The following is a 21,575-nucleotide window of genomic DNA, read 5'->3' as shown; positions in this document are numbered from 1 at the left end:
AGTTCTGGGGATTAAACCCCAGGGTGCTCTACCATGGACCTACATCCCCAGACCTTTTTATTTTTTGAGTCCAGGTCTAAGTTGTTTAAGCTGACCTGAAACTTGCAATCTTTCTGCCTCTGTTTCCCAAGTCATTGGTACATCAGGCATGTGCCACCATGCTTGGCTTGCTATTTGGTTTTGGCTTCTATATTCTTGAATCAAGAAGGGAAGTATAAATACTAAGAAGTAAGGGGAAATCTTAGGGACAGGGAACGAGACAGTGTTTTCTAGACACTGGGAAGAAAGAGAATAGGGAGTTATTGTTGAAACATTTCAGTTTTACAAGATGAAAAGTACTATGGAGATAGTAGTGAAGGTTGCACAACATTGTGAATGTATTTAATACCACTCAACTGAATAGATAAAAAAAAATAGTTGAGATGAACTAGACATAATGATGCATGCCTGTAAATCTCAGCCGCTCAGGAGGCTGAGACAGGAGGATCACAAGTTCCAGGCTAGCCTGGGCAACTTAACAAAACCCTATCTCAAAATAAAAAATACAATGGGCTGGGGAAAGAGCTCAGTGGTAGAGTGTCCCTGGGTTTAATTCCCAGTACTGGAAAAAAAAAAAAAAGCTAAAAATGGTAAGTTTAAAAAAAGAAGTGACAGCAAGAATAGATCTTTTTTTTCCCTCAATCTTTAATCATTTGCTTTCTGGTTTCAATGTATAGTCATTTTACTTCATTTGTGATTTGAACTCTTCTGTGTAACACTGGTGCTCTCTAGTGACCGTAATCATTGCTACCTTCCCTTAAGTTTGATAAACACTGGTAGAAGAAGGGAGAATGTGGGAGGAAGAACAAGCAGGTTAGGTCATTTGGGGATAGAGAGCAAGGAAGACTAGTTTTGTTTTCAGAGTGATATGTACCAAGTTTGCTCTTGACTGGCAGGAGTACAGGAAGATGAACTCCCTGCAGGTGCACACTGTGGGTGGTGAAAGCAGCAGACACAATGTGGGAGGCACATCAAGGTGAGGGCAAGGTCAGGAGAAGGAAGGCAGAACTGGCTTCACCCTGAAAACTATTCAGCCATTCTGTGCCACCGTGTAATCCATGCAGTTGCTCTACCATTCTCCCTGGGACCAGCTCAGGCTTAAGTTCACATTCCTCCAAGACAAAAACACTAATAGAGTTAAATGGCCCCAACTTGAGGCCTTTTTATTATCATTGTTGTTACAATTATTAAACATGCTAAAATCTATACATAGAGTGGCTATTTCATTTCTGCCCTGACTCCACAGTGGGGCAAGGGGGAACTACAGGGGTCACATGCCTCTTGTGGCTTCTGGGGATGTCTAGAGTTGGGGGGTTAGAGGTAGGCAGATTAGCAAAGCCCCAAGAATCCTTCAGGTAGTACCCTTTTACTGACAATAACTTGTGGTTTCAGAGACTTCCCCTTCTTCACTTTTCTTTCCTCCCTAATCTACCCTCCTCTTCATTCCCCTGCCTATGGCTCCTTAGGATCTCTTCTGCCTGTGCCTTTTGTGGTCTTAGACTGAAAGATGAAGGAAACTTTTCCATGCCTCTATCACTCCCAGTCTCCCTTCCTTGGAACTAATCTACTCAGCATGCACTAATGTGGTAAGCGGTTTGATTTAGGGCCACCAGGAGAGAAAGGGAAGCTCAAGTTCCCATTGTGGCTTTGATCATAGGAGGGAGGTTGGAAGTGTTGGTGCAGAATAATCTGAATGGAAAAGAAATGTTACTTTAAGTATGAATGTTACAACTGGCAGAACAGTGCATACACCTACCCTTGGACACCCTACTCTGAAGATTTTTTTCCTCCTTCCCATATCATTGGTGGGTGGGGTCCATTCTACCTCAAAGCCTTTTGTTTTCCAACCCCACAGGGCAAGCATAGGCACTAATGAGAGAGCCTGAGCCCAAGGAGAAACTGATTTACCCTTTGGCAAGTGGCTGCCAATTGAAATCTTCGTCTTGTCTGTGTCCCTGTATCTCTACTGCTGTGATGTCTCAAGAGGGTCAGAGAAAAGAATATTTAAAGGTTGAACTTGCCTCAGTGAGAGGCCAGAGGGATAGAGGGACAAGATACATGGGAGTCAGGGCTACAGAGAAAGGGAAAGAAGGTAGCAGGGTGAAGGGCTAGGCTAGCCATTCAGGAGCTGGGATCCTTTTTCCTTTTCTGGAATCGTCGGAACTTGCCCTGAATGGCGAGGGCAGCCTTCTCTGTTTCTGGTGCTGTCAGATCAATGTCAATCTCCTCCTCCTCCTCAGACTTCTTGACACTGCCAGCTTTCCCTGTGGATAGTTGGGAGATACATTAATGAATTAACCTGCTTATTCTAGCCTTTTCTTCCAAGCTCCAAATATAGTGGGTAAGGTCCATTTTGTGCTACACTCTTTGGGGTAGACCCCAGTCTTTTCTAGGACTATGAATGCCTGATGATTCTCCAAGAAGTTTGAGTCAAGGTACCAAGTCTGGGAGTCAGCAATAGTTACTGAAGCTTTGCTGTTTTTGAACCAAATGACAAATGTCTCCTATCATTACTTATTCCTCAGTCCTATAGTTCAAGTCCCAAAATGCATTCACTTTCCCCAGTTTTTCCTCAATTTCCAGTGGAGACAGAGACTGATATTTCTCCTGCCACCCCAACAACTTCTGACCTAGTTTCTAAAATCAAAGAGGAAATACTGACAGATTTACTTCTTAGTAAAAAGTAGAAAGAAGCCTATAGATGATAGTAGTTTTAACATAGTCCTTTGGCCCATTTTTTCACATTTTTATTCCATTGACATCTGGCCTTAGGTGCTTCCAGATTTGCAGCTCTACTTGTCTTCATGTTCCCACCTTCACTAGCTCTACAAACTGCCTAGCCCAACCCCACTCACCTTTCTCTTCTGGGCCAGATGCCTGGTTGCTTCCTGGAGATGTTTTGGTGTTAAGCTGGAAAAAAATCAGGACATCAGATATTCATGGAAGTATTAAGGTACCATCCCTTTAGATCACTTTGGTATACCTAAGCTCTGTTGCTTTGGTATACCTAAGCTCCCTTAGTCTCTGGAAGAAGTAGGTCTTAAGATTAAGAACAGAAGAAAAATTATAAAAAAATTTATCAAATGAATATTTATTGGTGCTACAGAAATCATAGAGGACAAAACAAACAAAGAAACCCTGCCCTTATGCAGTTTGTTTAAGAATATACTCCAACAAATAAATAAATGATGATGATTTTGGGTGGTGGTAAGATTTATAGGGAAAAGGCAGGGAAGAAAGATAATGAATGCTGGGGGAGAATAGAGAACAGTTTGACATAGAGTCATCAAGAAAAGTCACTTGCAAGATGGCATTTGAGCAAAGGGCTGAAGGAGATGAGGGAGTAAAGTTTATTTTATCAATGGCAAGAGCTTTCAAGGGTGCTGGGGTGGAAGTATGATTAGCCTATTTGAGAAATAGCAAGAGACCAGTGTAGCTGAAGAGGAGAGAGGGAGGAGGAAGGTGGGAAATTGATAGAGATGAAGTCAGAGCTAACTGGAGCTGGAAGCAGATGATGTAGTGCCTTGGAAGTTTTTTTAGGGAGTTTGACTTTTACCACAAGTGAGATGGGAAGCCATTGAAGACCTTCAACTGACACAAAAGGGGCATGAGGGAGGAAGCAGACATGCCTGTTAGGAGGTTATTGCAGAAAACCAAGCAAGAGATGACGGTAGCTTGAATCAGTATGCTGACAATAGAGGTAGCAAGTAGTTGGTCTTGGATGTATTTTCAACTTATGACCAACATGAATTGTTGACTAAGTGGCATTGTGATAGAGAAAAGTCAGGGATAACTTCAAAATATTGACTTGATAAGCTGAAAAACATGGAGTTGCCATTTCCTGAGATGGAGAAGCCAGGAAAAGGAACAGGTTTTAATGAGAGGATCACCAGTTTGTTTTTGAACAAGTTTGAGATGTCTATTAATTATCCAGGAGATGTTTTTATAAGCAATGTATATTCAAGATGAGTTTAAGTGTAGAGTCTGGGCTGGAAATATAAGCTAGAGAGTTATTAACATATGGATGGATTTAAAGTCATGAGACTGAATGAGATCACCAAAAGAGTAAGTTCAGTTAGAGAAGATAAAGGATTAAATCTTGAGGCATTCCAGTGATTAGAGCTGCAGAAATGAACAAAAATCAACAAAGAGAACTGAAAAGAAGTAAGGTAGGAAAGAAGCCAAGAGATTATAGTAAAGTGGAAACCATGTGAAGAAAATATTTCAGGAAAAAGAGAGTGTTTAACTATGCCAAATTCTCAGTAAGCCAAATAAGATGAAGACTGAGATTGACCACTGAATCTTTCTTTGTGGTGATCACTGTGACATTGACAAGAGAAACTTTAGTGAAGAAATTTCAGAGAGAAAAGTAAGCTAAGCAGAGTGGCACACACCTGTAATTCCAGCAGCTCCAGAGGATGAGGTAGAAGGATCACAAGTTTAAGGTCAGTCTGGGCAACTCAGTGTCTCAAAACAAAATTTTAATAAAGGGATGAATAGGGCTGGGATTATGGCTCAGCGGTAGAGTGCTCGCTTAGCATGGGCGGGACCCGGGTTCGATCCTCAGCACCACATAAAAATAAAGGCATTGTGTTGTGTCCATCTACAACTAAAAAAAAAATATTAAATAAATAAAATAAAGGGATGTACATAGCCCCCCCAAAGAGGTTAATCCAAAAAACTAAAGGCCAAATGTTCTCTCTGATATGTGGATGCTGAATCACAATAGGCATAGGGGTGGGGGAGTGGAAGTTCACGGGCTAGGGGTGGGGGGACGGGAATGGGACAGGAAAGACAGTAGAATGAAAATGGGACATAAATTTCCTATGTTCACAGTGTGACTCCACATCATGTACAACCACAAAAATGGGAAGTTATATTCCATGTATGTAATGATATATATCAAAATATATTCTATTGTCATGTATAACTAAAAAGAATAAAAAATTTTAAAAAAAGTTTAGTCCACACTGAAAAAAATATGACATAGATGGATGTGCAGTAATAGGATAACAGCCAATTGTCCAGACAAGAGGGTCAGGGGTCAAGAGGCAAGTTCTATAGTTCCATGATCACTCACTTCAAATCCTCCTTTCTCTATTATCAGAAAATCCCTGACTCTCTGATCTTTGCTTTAACCATTATCTGTTTGACTCTAAACCTGTTGCCTTAATCCATCAACTCTTCTTCCTCTTCCCACCCCTCCCCTTTGAAGGAAAAAAATCTGGATTCCCATTCTAAATATCTCTTCTCAGGTGGCTGTTTCCTCAAATTTTCTTATATCAGCTGACCTTGAGAATTCTTTTAATAAAGAATGTGTCAGGATTGAACCACCCAGCCAGCCACTTTCCCTGCCAGCTGCCCCACTTCCTGAGCCTCTCTTGAGATTTCTATCCCTGGAATGAAACAGTGGCTCAGTTGCCATCTGGCTTCCCAAGAATCCCAGATCCATTTGGGTTAAATTTATGAAAGAGCAAGGGTCTCCACTGGGGAGGACAGAAAAGTGTGTTGTAAGGAGAAGAAAACTCCTAATGCTCAGAATGCCCCTTACACCTTCTGTTGAAAAGCAGGGTGCTAGAGCTTCTACCGCCTGCTCCTCTTCCCTCCATTCTCTTTAGTCAGTTCTCAAAATAGCCACCGTGGACACTGGCTTTAGTTGTTTGCAACTTGCTGAGGTTGTCTCTCACCACTTATTTGGTACTCATTCCTTCATTAATTCCTGGACTTTGCCTCAACTTTCTTATTCATTTTCCAGAAATTCTGCAATTTTAGATAAATTGAGGTTCTCTGGTATGTCCATGTACAGGCCATCAGACTAGCCATACTTCAGGTAAACTAACGAGGCATCGAAGTCCACTCTGCATAAACCAGAAACCAAACTGTCTGTAAGAGTACCTTTTTAAAAAACTCACACCTCTGGAGGAGTGATGCTAACTCACAAAAGCTATACAGATCAGTATTTCTCATCCTCTCTCAACCCCTCATTCCAGGCAGATACAGATTACAGACTTCTCAGTGCTATTCCACTTCTTCTAATATTAGGCTTTTCTGATCAGAAATAACAAAAGTGAAATGGTTTAGCAAATCCTTCCTTCTCCTTAGGGAATCCAAGTAGAGAAACTGGTAAAAATCAGGGAGTTTAGAACATTACCTCACTTATTTTACTAATGATCACATGTATAATACTTTGTGCTCATCACTTTCTGTGCACTTTTAAAACACACTGAATCATTTTTAACAGTCTCATAAAATAGATGTTGTTATCATTCTCATTTCACTGATTAGGAAATTGAGGTCAAAAGATGTTAATTTTCTTGCCTAAGGTCATAGAGCTAAGAAGTTACAAAACCAAGATTTGAAGCCAGGTAGTCTGGCTTAAGAGTCCAGGCTCTTGAACATTATGCTACACTCTTTCTGAAGATCTCCAACCAAAAGCATGGGTCAATGTGTGCACACTTGAGGAGGATGTCATGTGTGAGACTGATCTGACTACACAAATTCTCCCACTCAGCACAGCAATTCCCAGATAGAAAGGAGTCTTAAGAATCATGGTTTTATTCCATTCCCATAGTCAGGCAGCTGAACCCAAGGCCTGGCCTCTCAATCCCCAGTCTTCAACACTTTCTTCATATACACGACACAGAGAACATAAAGAACTGAGTTCTGTTCTCCCATTATGGAGCAATCTTAAGTGTTATGTGAAAACTTAATCCCACACCATACCTGACAGATGACAGCTCTAACCCTGATGTGTGCTCTGTGGGCCTCCTTACACATACTAGGCTGACCCCTGGGGGACAGTCCTAGCTTATGTGTAAGTTCTTCACTCACAGGGCAAAATCCTATCCCTGCAGCATCTGAAAACTCTACATATAGTATCATCCCATTGCTTTCCATTTCACATGACTCCCTTGCTTACATTCAAACCTATTATTACAAGCTTCTAGTGAGCTTGGAGCTTGGTTCAGTTCAGCCTCATTGCCCACACAGGACTAAATGTTTCTTACTTCTTAATACATACCAAACACTAATTAGCAACAGTGAGGCCCATCAACACTTGCCTTTCCCTAGAGGGCCTTAGTTTCTTTCCTTGCCTACCTTCCTGTATCCCTTTCCTGCTCACCTTGGGATCTGATGATTACCAATGTTCCATTCCATCATCTAGGCAGTAGTTGCCAATTCTCCATGAGTATGCTTTTGTATCTTCTTCAACTCAAAGTTTGTATCTTCTTCAACTCCTTTCTCGTAGGGAAGAAGGAGGTAAAGCCCAACATCTTAGGAGTATCCCCCCACCACATCACCCTTTTAGGCTTTAAAACTATAGAAAGGAACATAATACAGCAACATCCTTTTATTTATTCTTTAGTATGTCCTCCAAGAGTATTTACCTTTTTGATTTACTCCCACTTCTTAAAAAAAAAAAAAAAAAGAGGAAGCACTATACATTTGCCCTGTCCACCTCCTCCTAGGACATTTATTAACATTCAGATGAGATCTTGTTCTTCCATCTGAGCTCTAGATCCTATCCCCTTTCTCTTCCCCAGGAATCTTGACCTTCACTTTCTTATATATAAAGCCTCTCCCCCTCTTTAAGAAAAAAGGAAAAGAAACACTTTCTCAATCTGAATTCCTTTTTGAGTACCAGTAGAATATAAAGAAGCAGGTCTAGGACTCAGTCTTGGGGAACAACAATATTAAAAGGTTAGAGAGATCTTTTCAACAAACAGTGCTGAAATGATTGAGCAGCCATATGCAGAAGAAAACAAACAAAACAAAAAAAGGCCCACCTCAAGCCATACCTTGAATCTTATACAAAAATTAACTTAAAATAGATATAAAACCTTATACTAGCTGGGCATAGTGGCACATGCCTGTAATCCTGGTGGCTCAGGAGGCTGAGGCAGGAGGATCTCAAATTCAAAGCTAGCTTCAGCAACTTAGTAAGGTCCTAAAAACTTAATGAGACCCTGTCTCTAAATATAAAATACAAAAGATGAGTATACGGCTCAGTGATTAACTGTTCCTGGGGTTCAATTCCTAATACAAAAAAAAAAAAAAAAAACCCACAAAAAAACAAACCCACACACCTTAAACTATAAAACTTTTAGAAAAAAAATAGGGAAAAAAATCTTTGCAACCTTGGGGTAGGTAAAAATTTCTTAGATATACCAAATACACAACTCATAAAAGAAAAAAATTATAAATTGAAAAATTAAGAACCATTCTTAGACACTCCTAAGAGAATGAAGGGACAAGCTATAGTCAGGAAGAAAATATTTACAAATTACATATCTGACAAAGAACTTGAATCAAGGGTTAAAGATATAGTTCAGAGGCTGGGGTTGTGGCTCATTGTAAGTGCATTTGCTGGGTTTGATTCTTTGGCACCACATACAAATAAATAAATAAAGGTCCATCAACAACTTAAAAAAAAAAAAAAAAGATATAGTTCCGTGGTAGAGTGCTTGCCTAGCATGTGCATAGGCCCTGGGTTGTGGAGTGGGGAAAATTTGTATTCAGATTTTTTTTTCTCCAGTACTAGGGATTGAATTTAGGGGCATTCTCTCCACTGAGCTACATCCCCAGTACTATTTATTTATTTATTGTAGTACTGGGGATTGAATACGGGGTGCTCTGCCACCTAGTCCTTTTTATTTTTTGAAACAATTTCTCTTTAAGTTGTTGAGGAGCTCACTAGGATGCCAACGCTGTCCTCCAACTTCAGATCCTTCTGCCTTAACCTCTCAAACTGCTAGGATTACAGACATGCACCACCATGCCCAGCGCTTTTTATCTTTCACTTTGACACATGGTCTTATAAAATTGCCCAGGCTGACCTCTAACTTGTGATTCTCCTGCCTCTCAGACTGCCCAGTCACTGGGATTAAAGTGGACACCATGCTCAACTAATGACTCTCCTTTAAATAACCAGTATTTTCCATGATACTAAATTGAATGCAAAAGTTTCAGCTCCATTTGAGTAGACTCTTGACTACTCCCCCTTCCTTAACACATACTCCTTGCTTGGCTTCTGAGATATACTAGTTTTTTCCTGGATTTTCTCCTACCTTTCTGGAGTCTTCTGTCCAACATTTAAGGGTTAAAGATTCTTAAGATTTGGGATAAGTCCTCTTCTGTTCTCTCTTCCTAGATGATCTCATCTCTACCTATTACTTCCTAGATGATCTCATCTGTACCTATTACTTAATACCAAATTATACTTTATACCAGCACTATCCAATTCAGAGATTGACAAAGCACAACTCACAGGCCAAATTGGATCTGCAACCTGTTATTGTAAATAAAGTTTTATTGGAATGCAGCTATGCCTACTTGTTCACATATTACATATGGCTGCTTTGCCACTACAGCAGTAGAGTTGAGAACATAGTTCCACAAAGTCAAAAATATTTTGACTTTCTAGCCCATTAAAGAAAAAGTTTGCAGACCCCTTTAATGTAACTTTCTACAGTGCTAGAAAGCTTTTATATCTGCACTATTATGATATCCACCAGGCACATGTGGCTATCATGTACTTTAAAATGGAGCTAGCACAATTGAGAAATAAATTTATAATTTTATTTTATTACATAAGATTTAAGTTAAATAGCCATATGTGGTTAGTGGCCATCATATTGAACGGCACAGAATGGCATTTCTATCCCAGATCACTGCTCTGGGCATCCACTCTGTGGCTAGTTCAGAGGTTGTGGGTAAGGTATCAGAAGCCAGGTCTTAGCCGGGCTTGGTAGCTCACACTTATAATCCCAGTGACTTGAGAGGCTGAGGCAGGAGGATTGCAAATTCGAGGCCAGCCTCAGCAACTTAGTGAGGACCTCAGCAACTTATCGAGACCCCATGTAAAGATAAAAAATGAAAAGAGCTGGGGATGGGGCTCAATACCATGTGCTCCTGGCTTAAATCCCCCATACCAAAAAAAAAAAAAAAAAAAGAAGAAGCCAGGTCCTTGCTTTTCTTCCCTTTAGCATATATACCTGAAAAAGTGCTGAGGGTGAAAGGAAGGTCTTCTTAGAAAGTAGAATTCATATTACCTGTAAAAAAGGACCCCATTCCTTTTTCATTTTGAGACAGGGTCTTGCTAAATTGCTTAGGGCCTCACTAAGTGGCTGCAGCTGGCCTTAAGCTTGCAATTCTCATGCTTCAGCCTCCATAGTCCCTAGGATTATAGGCATGCACCACTGCACCTGGCTAGTTATTGTATTTTTTTAAACTGATGCATTATAATTATACATAATAGTGGGTTTGTCACTTATTTATAAGTGCACATAATAACAATTTGGTCAGTTTCATTCCCTAGTACTGATCCTGGTTCTCCCCTCCTCCTCCCTCTATTTATTATGTCTTATTTTTCCTTCCCTACCTTCAGCACCCCTCCAGACTTCATTTCATTGAAAGCACAGTCCATATATTTTATTTATTTGTGTGCCACCTATAAAAACTACAACCCATATCTTGTACATGGTAAGGTATTCAATAGATATTTGTTTATATGAATTAATATTTTCTCAGACTTTAAATTTCTGGAATGTCAATGCAGTCAAACATATCACAATTCATATCCTACAGCTGCATAGACTATCTGTTCAAATCCCAGCTCTGCCACTTATAATTGTGTGACATTGGATAAATTAGTAAGCCTTGCTGTGCTCAGATTGATTATTTGCAGAAGAGAGATAATATCTATTTTAAAAGGTGAAAAATAGTAGAGGAAAAATATATGAAGTGCCTAGAGTATATTAAAATAGTTATTATTTTGAAGTAATATAACCCTGGGTTGAATGTAAGAATAGCTCTATGCTTAGCATATAAAAGGTTCTGGGTTCAATCCCCAATACAGGAAGGAAAAACAAACAGTCCAGGTCAAGTTACTAGGAGTACTGCATGGTTAAAGTACTGGGATCAAGAATGGAGTTAGCAGGGCATGGTGGCAAATATCTGTATTGCTAGCGACTCTGGAGACTGAGGCAGGAGGATTGCAAGTTTTAGGTCAACCTCAGCAACTTGAAAACAAAACAAAACAAAGCAAAACAAAAAGAGTAGAGTTACCACCAGGTACACTAACATTACAGCTGTAGTCCTGGAGATTGGCAGGCCAGGGCAAGAGGATCACAAGTTTGAGGCCAGCCTCAGCAGCTTAGCAAGGCCCTAAGAAATTTAATAAGACCCTGTCTCAGAATAAAAAATAAAAAGGAGTCAGGCATGGTGGTGCTTGCCTATAATTCCAGCAGCATGGGAGACTGAAAAGGGAGGAGGGAGGATCATAAGTTCAAAGCCATCCTTAGCAAAAAAAATGAGGCACTAAACAACTCAGTGAGACCCTGTCTCTAAATAAAATATGAAATAGGGCTGGGGATGTGGATCAGTGGTTGAGTGTCCCTGAGTTCAATCCCTGGTACCCTAAATAAATAAATAAGGCTGGAGATGTAAAATAAAAAGGGCTGTCAGTGGTAGAACACATCTGGGTTCAATCCCAGGGAACAACAACAAGAAAGTAGAATTACCACAGAGTAGACATTTACTAAATGGTGCTGAATAGCTGGGATTGCCCTAAGGGTCCTTGGGATTTATTCTGCAACCAAAGAACCTTACTAAATGATCTTTTACTCTAAACTAATCCCGAGAAAAACAATCTCCTATATCTTCCCAGTATCTGTCCTGTCCTCCAAAATGCTGAGAATGGCTCTAAACCTTTGGAAGCTCATAGACACTTTTTCTTTTATCTCTCTCTCTCTCTTTTTTTTTTTTCAGTTATAGAAGACCGAAAGAGATTAGTGCTTAGAAGCAAATAAATCATATCTCCTTGATCAAGAACTTTTGTCCTCCCTAGTATCACAAAGATGATTATGTAAGTCTGTTCCTTGCCCCACAAGTTAGTATTGTCTTGGCAAAGCACCTACAGATAGTCAAAACAGCATCTCGGGTGTTATTTCCCTGCTGCCACTAATGGGAAAACAGTCACCCTATAACTCTAGGCCTGATGCACCCTGCTCCCTACTCCCGCTGCATTTCTTTCTTCCTTTGTTGCTTTCCTCTTTAATGGTGTTACCACAGCAACCATTGTCCCCAGAAGAGGGAAGATAACATTACCCCTGCCTGCTCCAAGCTGTGGGTTAAAATTAATCTTGGGGAGGGTAAACCACCCAGTTTTCCCTGTACTCTTTAAATCATGGAACTCTTTAAAAGAGGGATCACAGATTGTTAAGAGCAGCAATAAACAGGAACAGGGTTCACTTCATTATACCTGGGTCAACTATACCCTGTACACTTGCATAACATAGTTTGGATGCTGTGCAAATGAAAACACATGATGAATACATACTGATACTGCACGATCACTGGCAGTTTAGATGAGTATGTTACTGGCAGTACTGTTGCCTCTCAGGGGAAGAGGTTAGGCTACACGCTTGTTGCTCCAAAATAACCAGAGTCACACTGACAGGATGATAAGTTTTAATCAAAGCCAGCTTTGAAGATTTTCCCCAGTTTGATCAAACTGCATAAAACACATTTTTCCTTTTTCCATTTTTTTGCTTATTTTGTAAGCTGGTGGGTAGCCAAATACAGCCAGCTAGTAGTCAGGCAGGGTCCCTGGGCCAGGCTGTTGGGTACAAATAAGTACAGGGGTTGTAGCTCAGTGGTAGAACGCTCACTTAGCACGTGCGAGGCCCTGAGTTCGATCCTCAGCACCACATATAAAAAATATAAAGGTATTGTTTCCAACTACAACTAAAAATAAATAAATATTTTTTAAAAAGAAAGAAAAAATTAAAAAAAAATAAGTACAGGTACTCAGAATCCTCCTGTCCTACAGGACAGGGCAGAGAACCTTAAAAGAGTTTGAATCCTAAAAATTCTAAATATAAGCCTTAAAAAGACCCTTTTCTTGCCTTTGTATGGACTTAAATCCTAAGCTTCATAAAATCCCTACTTGCTCTAGAGATGCAAGAAGTGAAGCAGAACAAGAATTAGTGGATACTTCCAAATGGTTACAAAGAGGTTTTCTACCCCACTGCCTCCCAGGGACTTTTTTATCCCTGTTGACATATTATTCTACAATGTTAAATGAAAGTCACTGCTAAAGGAACTTATAGAGGCATCTGGGATCCCCTGGTGCCCCTGGATGACCCTAGACTGCTGTTTTTGGAGCACTGTTGGAACTGTTTCAATTCTTTCAGTGCAGCAACCAGCTGCAGTCCTCAAACAGTTTCAGAAACTTGTTCAAGGTCACCCTCAAGATAATAACAGAAAAAGAATTAGGAATACTTACTCCAGGTTCCACAGATACACAATCCGCCCCTAGTATATGGAATATAACCCAGATGCCCTACTTGGTGATTTCCCAAGAAAATAATAGAACTGAAACAGTTCTAACTCCCAAGCCCCTGGTTTGTCCCTCTTCCCTTAGCCACCCCACCCTGTTTCCTGGAATAGAAGTACCCCCACTGAAGCCAGAGGCAGAATTCCTTATCCATGCCAGCTCATGGTATGCAGTGAGTCAACAACCCCAGCCCAATCCCCCCAGCATGGGCTGCCACAATTTAATGAGTGGTTATTTGTGATACTTTGCACACGGCTTGGAGCTGTGCCTTTACCCCATACTGGGGGATAAGAAATGGGGGAGAGAGTAGTGCCAAAGCATCACTTATTACTATAATCTTCAATGTGCATCCCACCCCTGGTGTTAATGTCCTAAAATAAATGCATTAATCCCCCCACAGCCTACAAGGCAAACACTCAGCTGGAGGGCTTTGTGTGGGAGGAAAGCAGCACCAAGGACAACAGAATGGTAAATGGCACCTCTTTTCCCCAGGTGGGGGTTGGGAAACCTAGGTGGGCATGCCTTCAGGAGTCAGCCCAGAGGGATGTAGAAAATCAGGATTTGGTGAGCCTGATCAGTATGGAGAAATTGACAAGGTCTAGGTTTCTAAACACTTGTATAAAAGCACTTTTAAGGGATGCAGACTTTTTGCAAAAAGTAGTTTGAATCTGCTTCTGACTTCGCTTACTCTTGCAACTAAAATATTTCTGAGGCAAGTCAAACCATTATGAGCAGCAGGTCTGGAGTATAGATTTAGAAAACCATGCACTTCGAATTTTGGAATCCCAATAGGCTTTCATTACGTACATCACTTACAGTCTAATACAATCTTTCCTCCCCACCTCTTCTTACTTTCTCCCTCTGGAGGGCTTTGCTCTCCTTTCTTGGAAGTCAATTGGCCAAATAAAGGAAAACGGAGTACACAGAGAGTATATAGAGCCTGTTTGGTTGTCAAGTGTACTAATTTTACTTAGATACCCTGTTTTTCTGCACTGGGTTATCCAAGTCAAATAAAAGTAAGAGGGCTATAGCTCAGTGGTAGAATGCTTGCCTAACAAGTGTGAAGCCTTGGGTTTGATGCCCAGCACCCCACACATGCACACACACAATTAAGAGAACTGCTTTCATAATAGTGTGCTAGATTTCAAAAAGAAAGCTTCTCCTTCTGGTTCTTGATACCCTATAATTAAGTAATTAAGTGAATCAATGATGGACATCAAAAACTAAGAACCTATGGCTGGGTGTGGTAGCCCACACCTATACTCTCATCAACTTTGAGGCTGGGGTAAGAGGCACAAGTTCAAGGCCAGTTTGAGCAATTTAGTGAGACTCTCAGTAACTTAGTGAGACCCTGTCTGAAATAAATAAAAAGGATGGGGGGTGTAGATCAGTGATAAAGTATTCCTATGTTCAATCCTCAGTATGAAATGAAAGACAGGAAGGAAGGAAGGGAGGAATTAATTTAAAACTATGAAAAGTTAGGTGTGGTGGCACAGGCCTGTAATTCCAGCAGTTCAGAAGGCTGAGGCAGGAGGATAGTAAATTCAAAGCCAGCCTCAGCAATGGCAAGGCACTAAGCAATTCAGTGAGAATCTGTCTGAAATAAAATACAAAATAGGTTTGGAAATGTGGCTCAATGGCTGAGTGGCACTGAGTTCAATCCCTAGTAAAACAAAACAAAACAAACAATAACAACAAAAAAAAAACTTCTTTTACCCCCTGTCAAAAAAAGCTATTAAAAGATGGCTTCTAGGCTTCCTTTTTCATTCATCCCTATCAGTTTAGCTACTTCACTCCAGTATATTCAATGCACCCTTTGTTTTTTCTTTCTGTTCTAGAATTGAACCCAGGGCCCCTTACATGCCAGACAAGCATTCCCACTAAGCTACATCTCCAGCCTTAACGTACCCATTTTTAAAGTGACTAGGCATCTATCAAAATGTGCCCAATTGATAAATGTTATCCCCTATAGGTCTCTCATCTCTATTTTCTTTCTTAATGTTTATTAAACCACAACTGCTTGCATTCTTATAAAATGCATCTTTAACACATTCATGGCTCAGTGGTAGATGCTCACCTAGTGAGGCACTGGGTTCAATCCTCAGCACCACATAAAAATAAATAAAATGAAGGTATTGTGTCCATCTACAACTAAAAAATATATTTTAAAAAACTTAATGTAAATTAAATGATTCTATATTCATTTGGGTAACAAGTTAAAGAGGTCCATAGGAAAGTTCTTTTGGGATAAGAAGGCAGTTGAACTGTGCCCTAGTTTCAGTTCTAGTCCTGTGTAAACTTTGATAAGTTTGGGTATCAGTTTCCTCAGCTTTTAAATGAGAATAATGGGCTAAATGAGAATATATCTTTAACAAACTTTAAATTATATCACTAAATTTCATTATTTATTTATTTGTTTATTTATTTATTTTGGTACCAGGGATTGAACTCAGGGGCACTCAACCACTGAGTCACATCCCCAACCCTTTTTGTATTTTACTTAGAGACAGGGTCTCACTGAGTTGCTTAGGGCCTCAGTAAGTTGCTGAGGCTGAGGCTGTTTTGAACTCGAAATCCTCTCACCTCAGCCTCCATGACCACTGGGATTACAGACATGAGTCACCTTGCCTGGCATCACTAAAATGTTTTGATATTTTATTTGAGATTATCTTGGTGGAAAATAATATATCTAATGTTCTATCTTTAATTTTTTGCAAAACTTAGTTTCTCTTTTTCCATAATAAATCAGACTTATGAAAGACCATTTTAAAAAGTTGAAAGAAAAAAAAAAAGGAGGGAGGCATTCACAGAACCACTACCTCGAAGAGACAATTATTGATCCATCTTTTCCTTCTGCACAAGTAACCTGATCTCCATTACATTCATCAATTAAGTCATGAAAGATATATCAGGTCTGTGTATTTGGACTCCAGCCATATTATTTACAGTTGCCTGCACCCAGAAACTTGACATTCTGCACTAGGCATGGTGATATACTTCTATAATCCCAATGACTTGGGAGACTGGAATAGGAGGGTTGCAAGTTCAAGACAAGACTGAGCAATTTAGCAAGACCCTGCCTCAAAATTAAAAGGGCTGGAGACACCACTGGGCATGGTGGCACACACCTATAATTTCAGCAACTCAGGAGGCTGAGACAGGAGGATGGCAAATTCAAGGGCAGACTCAGTAATTTAGCAAGGCCCTCAGCAATTTAGTGAGATCTAATCTCAAAATAAAAATTAAAAAGAGCTAGGGATGGGGCTGAGGTTGTGGCTCAGTGGCAGAGTACTTGCCTCTTACATATAAGCCAGTGGGTTCAATTCCCAGCACCACATAAAAAAAATAAACAAAATAAAGATATTGTGTCCATCTATAACTAAAAAAAATCTTTAAAAAAAAAGAGCTGGGGATGTAAATCAGTGATAAAATACTCCCGGGTTACATCCCCAGTACCAAGGGAAAAAGGGGATGCTGTTCACATTCTAAGGGATAATTGATCACAGCTGCCACTTGGGAGAAAGTCAACTATATTTCCAGGTCACAGGATAAAAAAGTCATCCATTTCTACCAAGTAGAAGCTCCTGCTCAAGCAGCTAAATCAGCTAAAGCAACAACCTAAATTGATGGCCAAGAAAAAGGTAAGCAAGCTTAAAAACCAAGTTCTAGTTTCCTTACTTTGGAAGAAAGATATTTCCAGAGATAAAAGGCATTATCAATAACAAGTAGCTAGTCCAGTAAGATTGGCAGCCATTATGAAGTCGAACAATAACAAGTGCTGGCGAGGATGTGGGGAAAAGGGTACTCTTATACATTGCTGGTGGGACTGCAAAATGGTGAGGCCAATATGGAAAGCAGTATGGAGATTCCTGGGAAAGCTGGGAATGGAACCACCATTTGACCCAGCTATTGCCCTTCTCGGACTATTCCCTGAAGACCTCAAAAGAGCGTACTACAGGGATACTGCCACATCGATGTTCATAGCAGCACAATTCACAATAGCTAGACTGTGGAACCAACCCCGATGCCCCTCAATAGATGAATGGATAAAAAAAATGTGGCATTTATACACAATGGAGTACTTCGCAGCACTAAGAAATGACAAAATCATGGAATTTGCAGGGAAATGGATGGCACTAGAGCAGATTATGCTAAGTGAAGCTAGCCAATCCCTAAAAAACAAATGCCAAATGTCTTCTTTGATATAATGAGAGCAACCAAGAACAGAGCAGGGAGGAAGAGCAGGAGGAAAAGATTAACATTAAGCAGAGTCATGAAGTGGGAGGGAAAGGGAGAGAAAAGGGAAATTGCTTGGAAATGGAAGGAGACCCTCATTGTTATACAAAATTACATATAAGAGTTTGTGAGGGGAATGGGAAAAAAATAAGAAGAGAAATGAATTACAGTAGATGGGGTAGAGAGAGAAGATGGGAGGGGAGGGGAGGGGGGATAGTAGAGGATAGGAAAGGTAGCAGAATACAACAGTTACTATTATGGTACTATGTAAAAATGTGGATGTGTAACCGATGTGATTCTGAAATCTTTGTAATGTTTTGAATAAAAAAAAATAAAAAAATAAAAATAAAAAAATAAAAAAAAACAAGTAGCTAGTCCTTATTTTATATATTTAATACCACTATAATAATAAATAAAATAAATGAGAGAGAGAAACTTGGATCTCCTAACAACTGACTCACAGAAGATATAACAGAATTGTCACCCTGACCTAACATCCATTGTTGGGGAGGTTGCACATTCAGACAGATGTGCAAAGGAAAAAGAATGTGATCCCCAAAGTGTGACATCTCATTCCCAGAAGACAGCAAGAAGAAGAATAAATGAGAAAGTAAAAGCCTTCCACTAATGATCTAGTTGATCTGTCCCTTGCTCCTGCCAGCCAAAACACAGGACAGACACCCAGAGGATTGTCACTAGCAATCCATGACTCCCTTTTCAGCAGAATGATTGCTGGACCAAGGCGTTCTTCCCACAAGGTTTCTCACAGATGAAGAATGCAACAGGATCACAGAAGAACCTGCAATTCTGCTTTTAAGCAACCAGCTACACTGTATGAAAGGGATTATAGAAAAGAGCCCTTTGGGCTGGGGATGTGGCTCAAGCAGTAGCGCGCTCGCCTGGCATGCGTGCGGCCCGGGTTCGATCCTCAGCACCACATACAAACAAAGATGTTGTGTCCGCAGAGAACTAAAAAATAAATATTAAAATTCTCTCTCTCTCTCCCAATCTCTCACTTTCTCTCACTCTTTCTTTAAAAAAAAAAAAAAGAAAAAGAAAAGAAAAGAGCCCTTTGGGACCAAATGCATCTCCCCTTCTCTCCTTCACTGAAACTAGGGTAAAGTTATTAAACTATAAGAGACAGACTGTGATTCACAGCAATCAAGTCCTGCTTGCAGCTATGAATGTAGACAAGCTGGAGATGAGTCCCAGCAGCTCCTCTGTGCATGAGTACACACATTTACAAGGAAATGCTCTGCTGCAGTACTGAGTGACAGCAAAAGCCACCAAGGCAAAGCAGAGCTAGAGATCCGGTAACCCCAACAGAATCCCTACACTGTTAGTTGCTCTAAGTCTAGAGATTCCTTCCCAGTTTTTATTCTTTAGTTGACATGGGAATGTCTTGAAGACATTCCAAATTCTCTCAATATCATGCAGTTTCTCTAAAGCAAGAAAATAAGCAGATGGGGGAGGTGAAACTTACATAATATTCAGGGTACACAGAACTTTCCTGGCCTGGGCACTTCAGCCTGAAACAGGAAACCCATGGGGCTGGGTTGATAGAAATGAAGCAGTTTGGAGCCTCCCTGGGGCTCCAGAGCTCTGGGCAACACTTCCGCTTTTCATCATAGATTTTATAAAAGGAAGAAAACAGGCTGGGTCTTTGCCTCTAGGGAAGCAGAGATCCCTAGGGCATATGGTTTAAAGACAACTGGTCTCTGTGTATACCCAGGTGGCTGCTTCAAGATATTATAAATACTCATCCCTGTAGTCAGGCTTAGCTCTGTATTAGGAGGCAAGCATGTATAGCTAAATGGCTAGTTAGAACCAGTTTGCTCTGACATCTAGGAGGCTAGCCAGTCTTGTATACACTGAATTAGTCCCTATCCAAGGATCCTACTCTCATTACTCTGGGAGCCCCTTCATTGGGGATAGCCAAGGCTTACTGTCAAGAAGAGCCTCAAGACTTTATTTCCCCTAGCAAGAGCCAAATTATTTTCTTTGTTACAAAACAGCTTTGTCACTTCACCAAATGCCACTCTAAATGCTAGCCCTTATAGTGTGTCCTACAGAAAGGCCATACGCTTCTCCCCCAAAGCATAAGCAAACACAAATCTTCAAGTTGGCATAGCATTCAGATAAACTCCCAGGGGATGGACTGGATTAAAACTCATATTTAGAAACACTGGGGTGGGAAGGAGTGGTTTGAACCTTAGACCTCAGTGAAAATAGAGCAAAGAAAATCTCTCTGATCATGTTAGAGCTGAAAAAAATCAAGGGGAGAGAAGGTTGATCCATTTTTTCCTTTTCTTTCTAAAGGACTGCCATAGTCACAGTCATAACCAGCTGAGGGACTAAAAACCACTTTGTTTCTTCTTAAGCCCCCCCATACAAGCTGAATTTTCCAGGATAAACTTAGTGGACATGGCAACCAAGACAACATAGCAGTTGGCACTAATTGGCTCCCTAGGTGACAAATTTTAGTAGGAGCCAGCAGAGCTCCTACTGAAAATCTTCATCTTTTGTATCTAAACTGGGACCTGGGCCCCAGAGACCTTCACTAAGATGATATCCTTGGGAATTCTTGTGCTAGTTTTCTATAATACTATAACTGAAAACAGAGACAAATGAACACACATACACACACAGATAATAGCTAACATACATTGAGTGCCTACTCTGTGTTAGATAATGTATACTTTGATTATACCATTTAGTCTCATTTAATCAGAGAACAACCTGTATTATCCCCATTTTACAGATAAAAAATCAAAGATCATAAAATTTGTGTAATTTGCCTAAGGCCACATAGCTAAGTAATAGAGCTAAGGTCTGATAGATAGTTAAGAAGCTGGATTGAACACAATCTGTATGCTAGGAAGGATCTGTATGCTAGGAAGAGGACTGCAGAAAGCAAGCTTGTGATGTTATTTATCCAGACCAACTTTGCCTGGTACCTTTTTTCAGGATATGAGACTGCCTGGATAAGAGATTACAAATACAATCAGACAATGGGAGGGGTCTTTCCAAAGTCTTGCTTTGACCCCCACCATGGACAGTGTTATTTGAAAAGAGTAGATCAGTTAAAGGACTGGACCTGGCTCCAATGAACATCATAGAGTCCATTCGAAGATAGATGTAACAAGCATTGTAGAAGGAGGTCCATTCTTGAAGGGGACATCTCCCGTGGAACTGAACATGCCTCCACTACAAGGCTTGTGAATGTCAGAAATGGTCCCTCCAACATTCCTGACAATGAGTGAAAGATGCCACCTTCCTAAAAGAGGGAAAGTGATCATCCCTAGGGGCCAGGGATGGAAATCTTGTTGGTTGCCTCATAAGGAATATAGGAGTAATACAACCCTAGGAGACAAGGACATAGGTGAAGTGAGGGGTCAGGAGTTACCTCAGAACAGTAACAGATGCAGAGGGCAGTACCCCAGAAGATGGTTTATCACCCGATAGCAGAGTCCCCTCCCTCCATGACCAATTCAAATCACCTCAAAAGCGGGCATCCACAGTTGGCAGATTTAAAGCCTTCCCTTATCCAATCCAGTGCCCAGAAGTGGGAGCTTTCCCAGAGGGGCAATGGAAACCCCCAGAGAATCTCCGAGGTGTCGCACTCTCCCTCACCTCCCTGGGACCCCGAGCCGCAGTCTTCTCCCCGCTGCAGCCCTCTCCCGGAGCGCGGTGGGCCTGGCCGCGCCGCTCACCTCGCTCATCGCGGCAGCGGGACTAGGAGCGCCAGGCGCGGCACGCGCAGGTGAGGCGAAGGGCCCTCGGGGATGTGTGGACAGCGGCCGAGAGTTGCCGGGATCTAAGGCAGAGACTCCGACTGACTAGGAGAAAAGAGTAAGCGCGGAGATCCGCTGCTTCAGCGCCTGCACCCCTTGTTCTCAGCGTTCAGCTTCCTGCCAGAGAGCCCCCTTCGACCCTGTCCTGTCAGAGCCTCTCCGCGCGC

The 21,575-nt window shown here is 41.0% G+C and overlaps 1 protein-coding gene across 1 annotated transcript; it reads right to left on the bottom strand.

Moving 5' to 3' along the window:
* Positions 1-1,171: 1,171 nt before the first annotated feature.
* Positions 1,172-21,575, bottom strand: Pcp4l1 (Purkinje cell protein 4 like 1). The gene is made up of 3 exons (XM_077110109.1): positions 21,328-21,575; positions 2,895-2,949; positions 1,172-2,303 (listed from the first exon to the last, which is right to left on the bottom strand). The coding sequence occupies exons 1-3, from the start codon at positions 21,334-21,336 to the stop codon at positions 2,161-2,163; spliced, it is 207 nt and encodes a 68-aa protein (XP_076966224.1). The 5' UTR covers positions 21,337-21,575; the 3' UTR covers positions 1,172-2,160.

This window comes from Callospermophilus lateralis, chromosome 7 (assembly GCF_048772815.1).
Source record: "Callospermophilus lateralis isolate mCalLat2 chromosome 7, mCalLat2.hap1, whole genome shotgun sequence".
NCBI classification, from domain to species: Eukaryota; Metazoa; Chordata; class Mammalia; order Rodentia; family Sciuridae; genus Callospermophilus; species Callospermophilus lateralis.
Note: the sequence above shows the minus strand (reverse complement) of the source record. Positions and strands in the feature narration are given on the sequence as shown.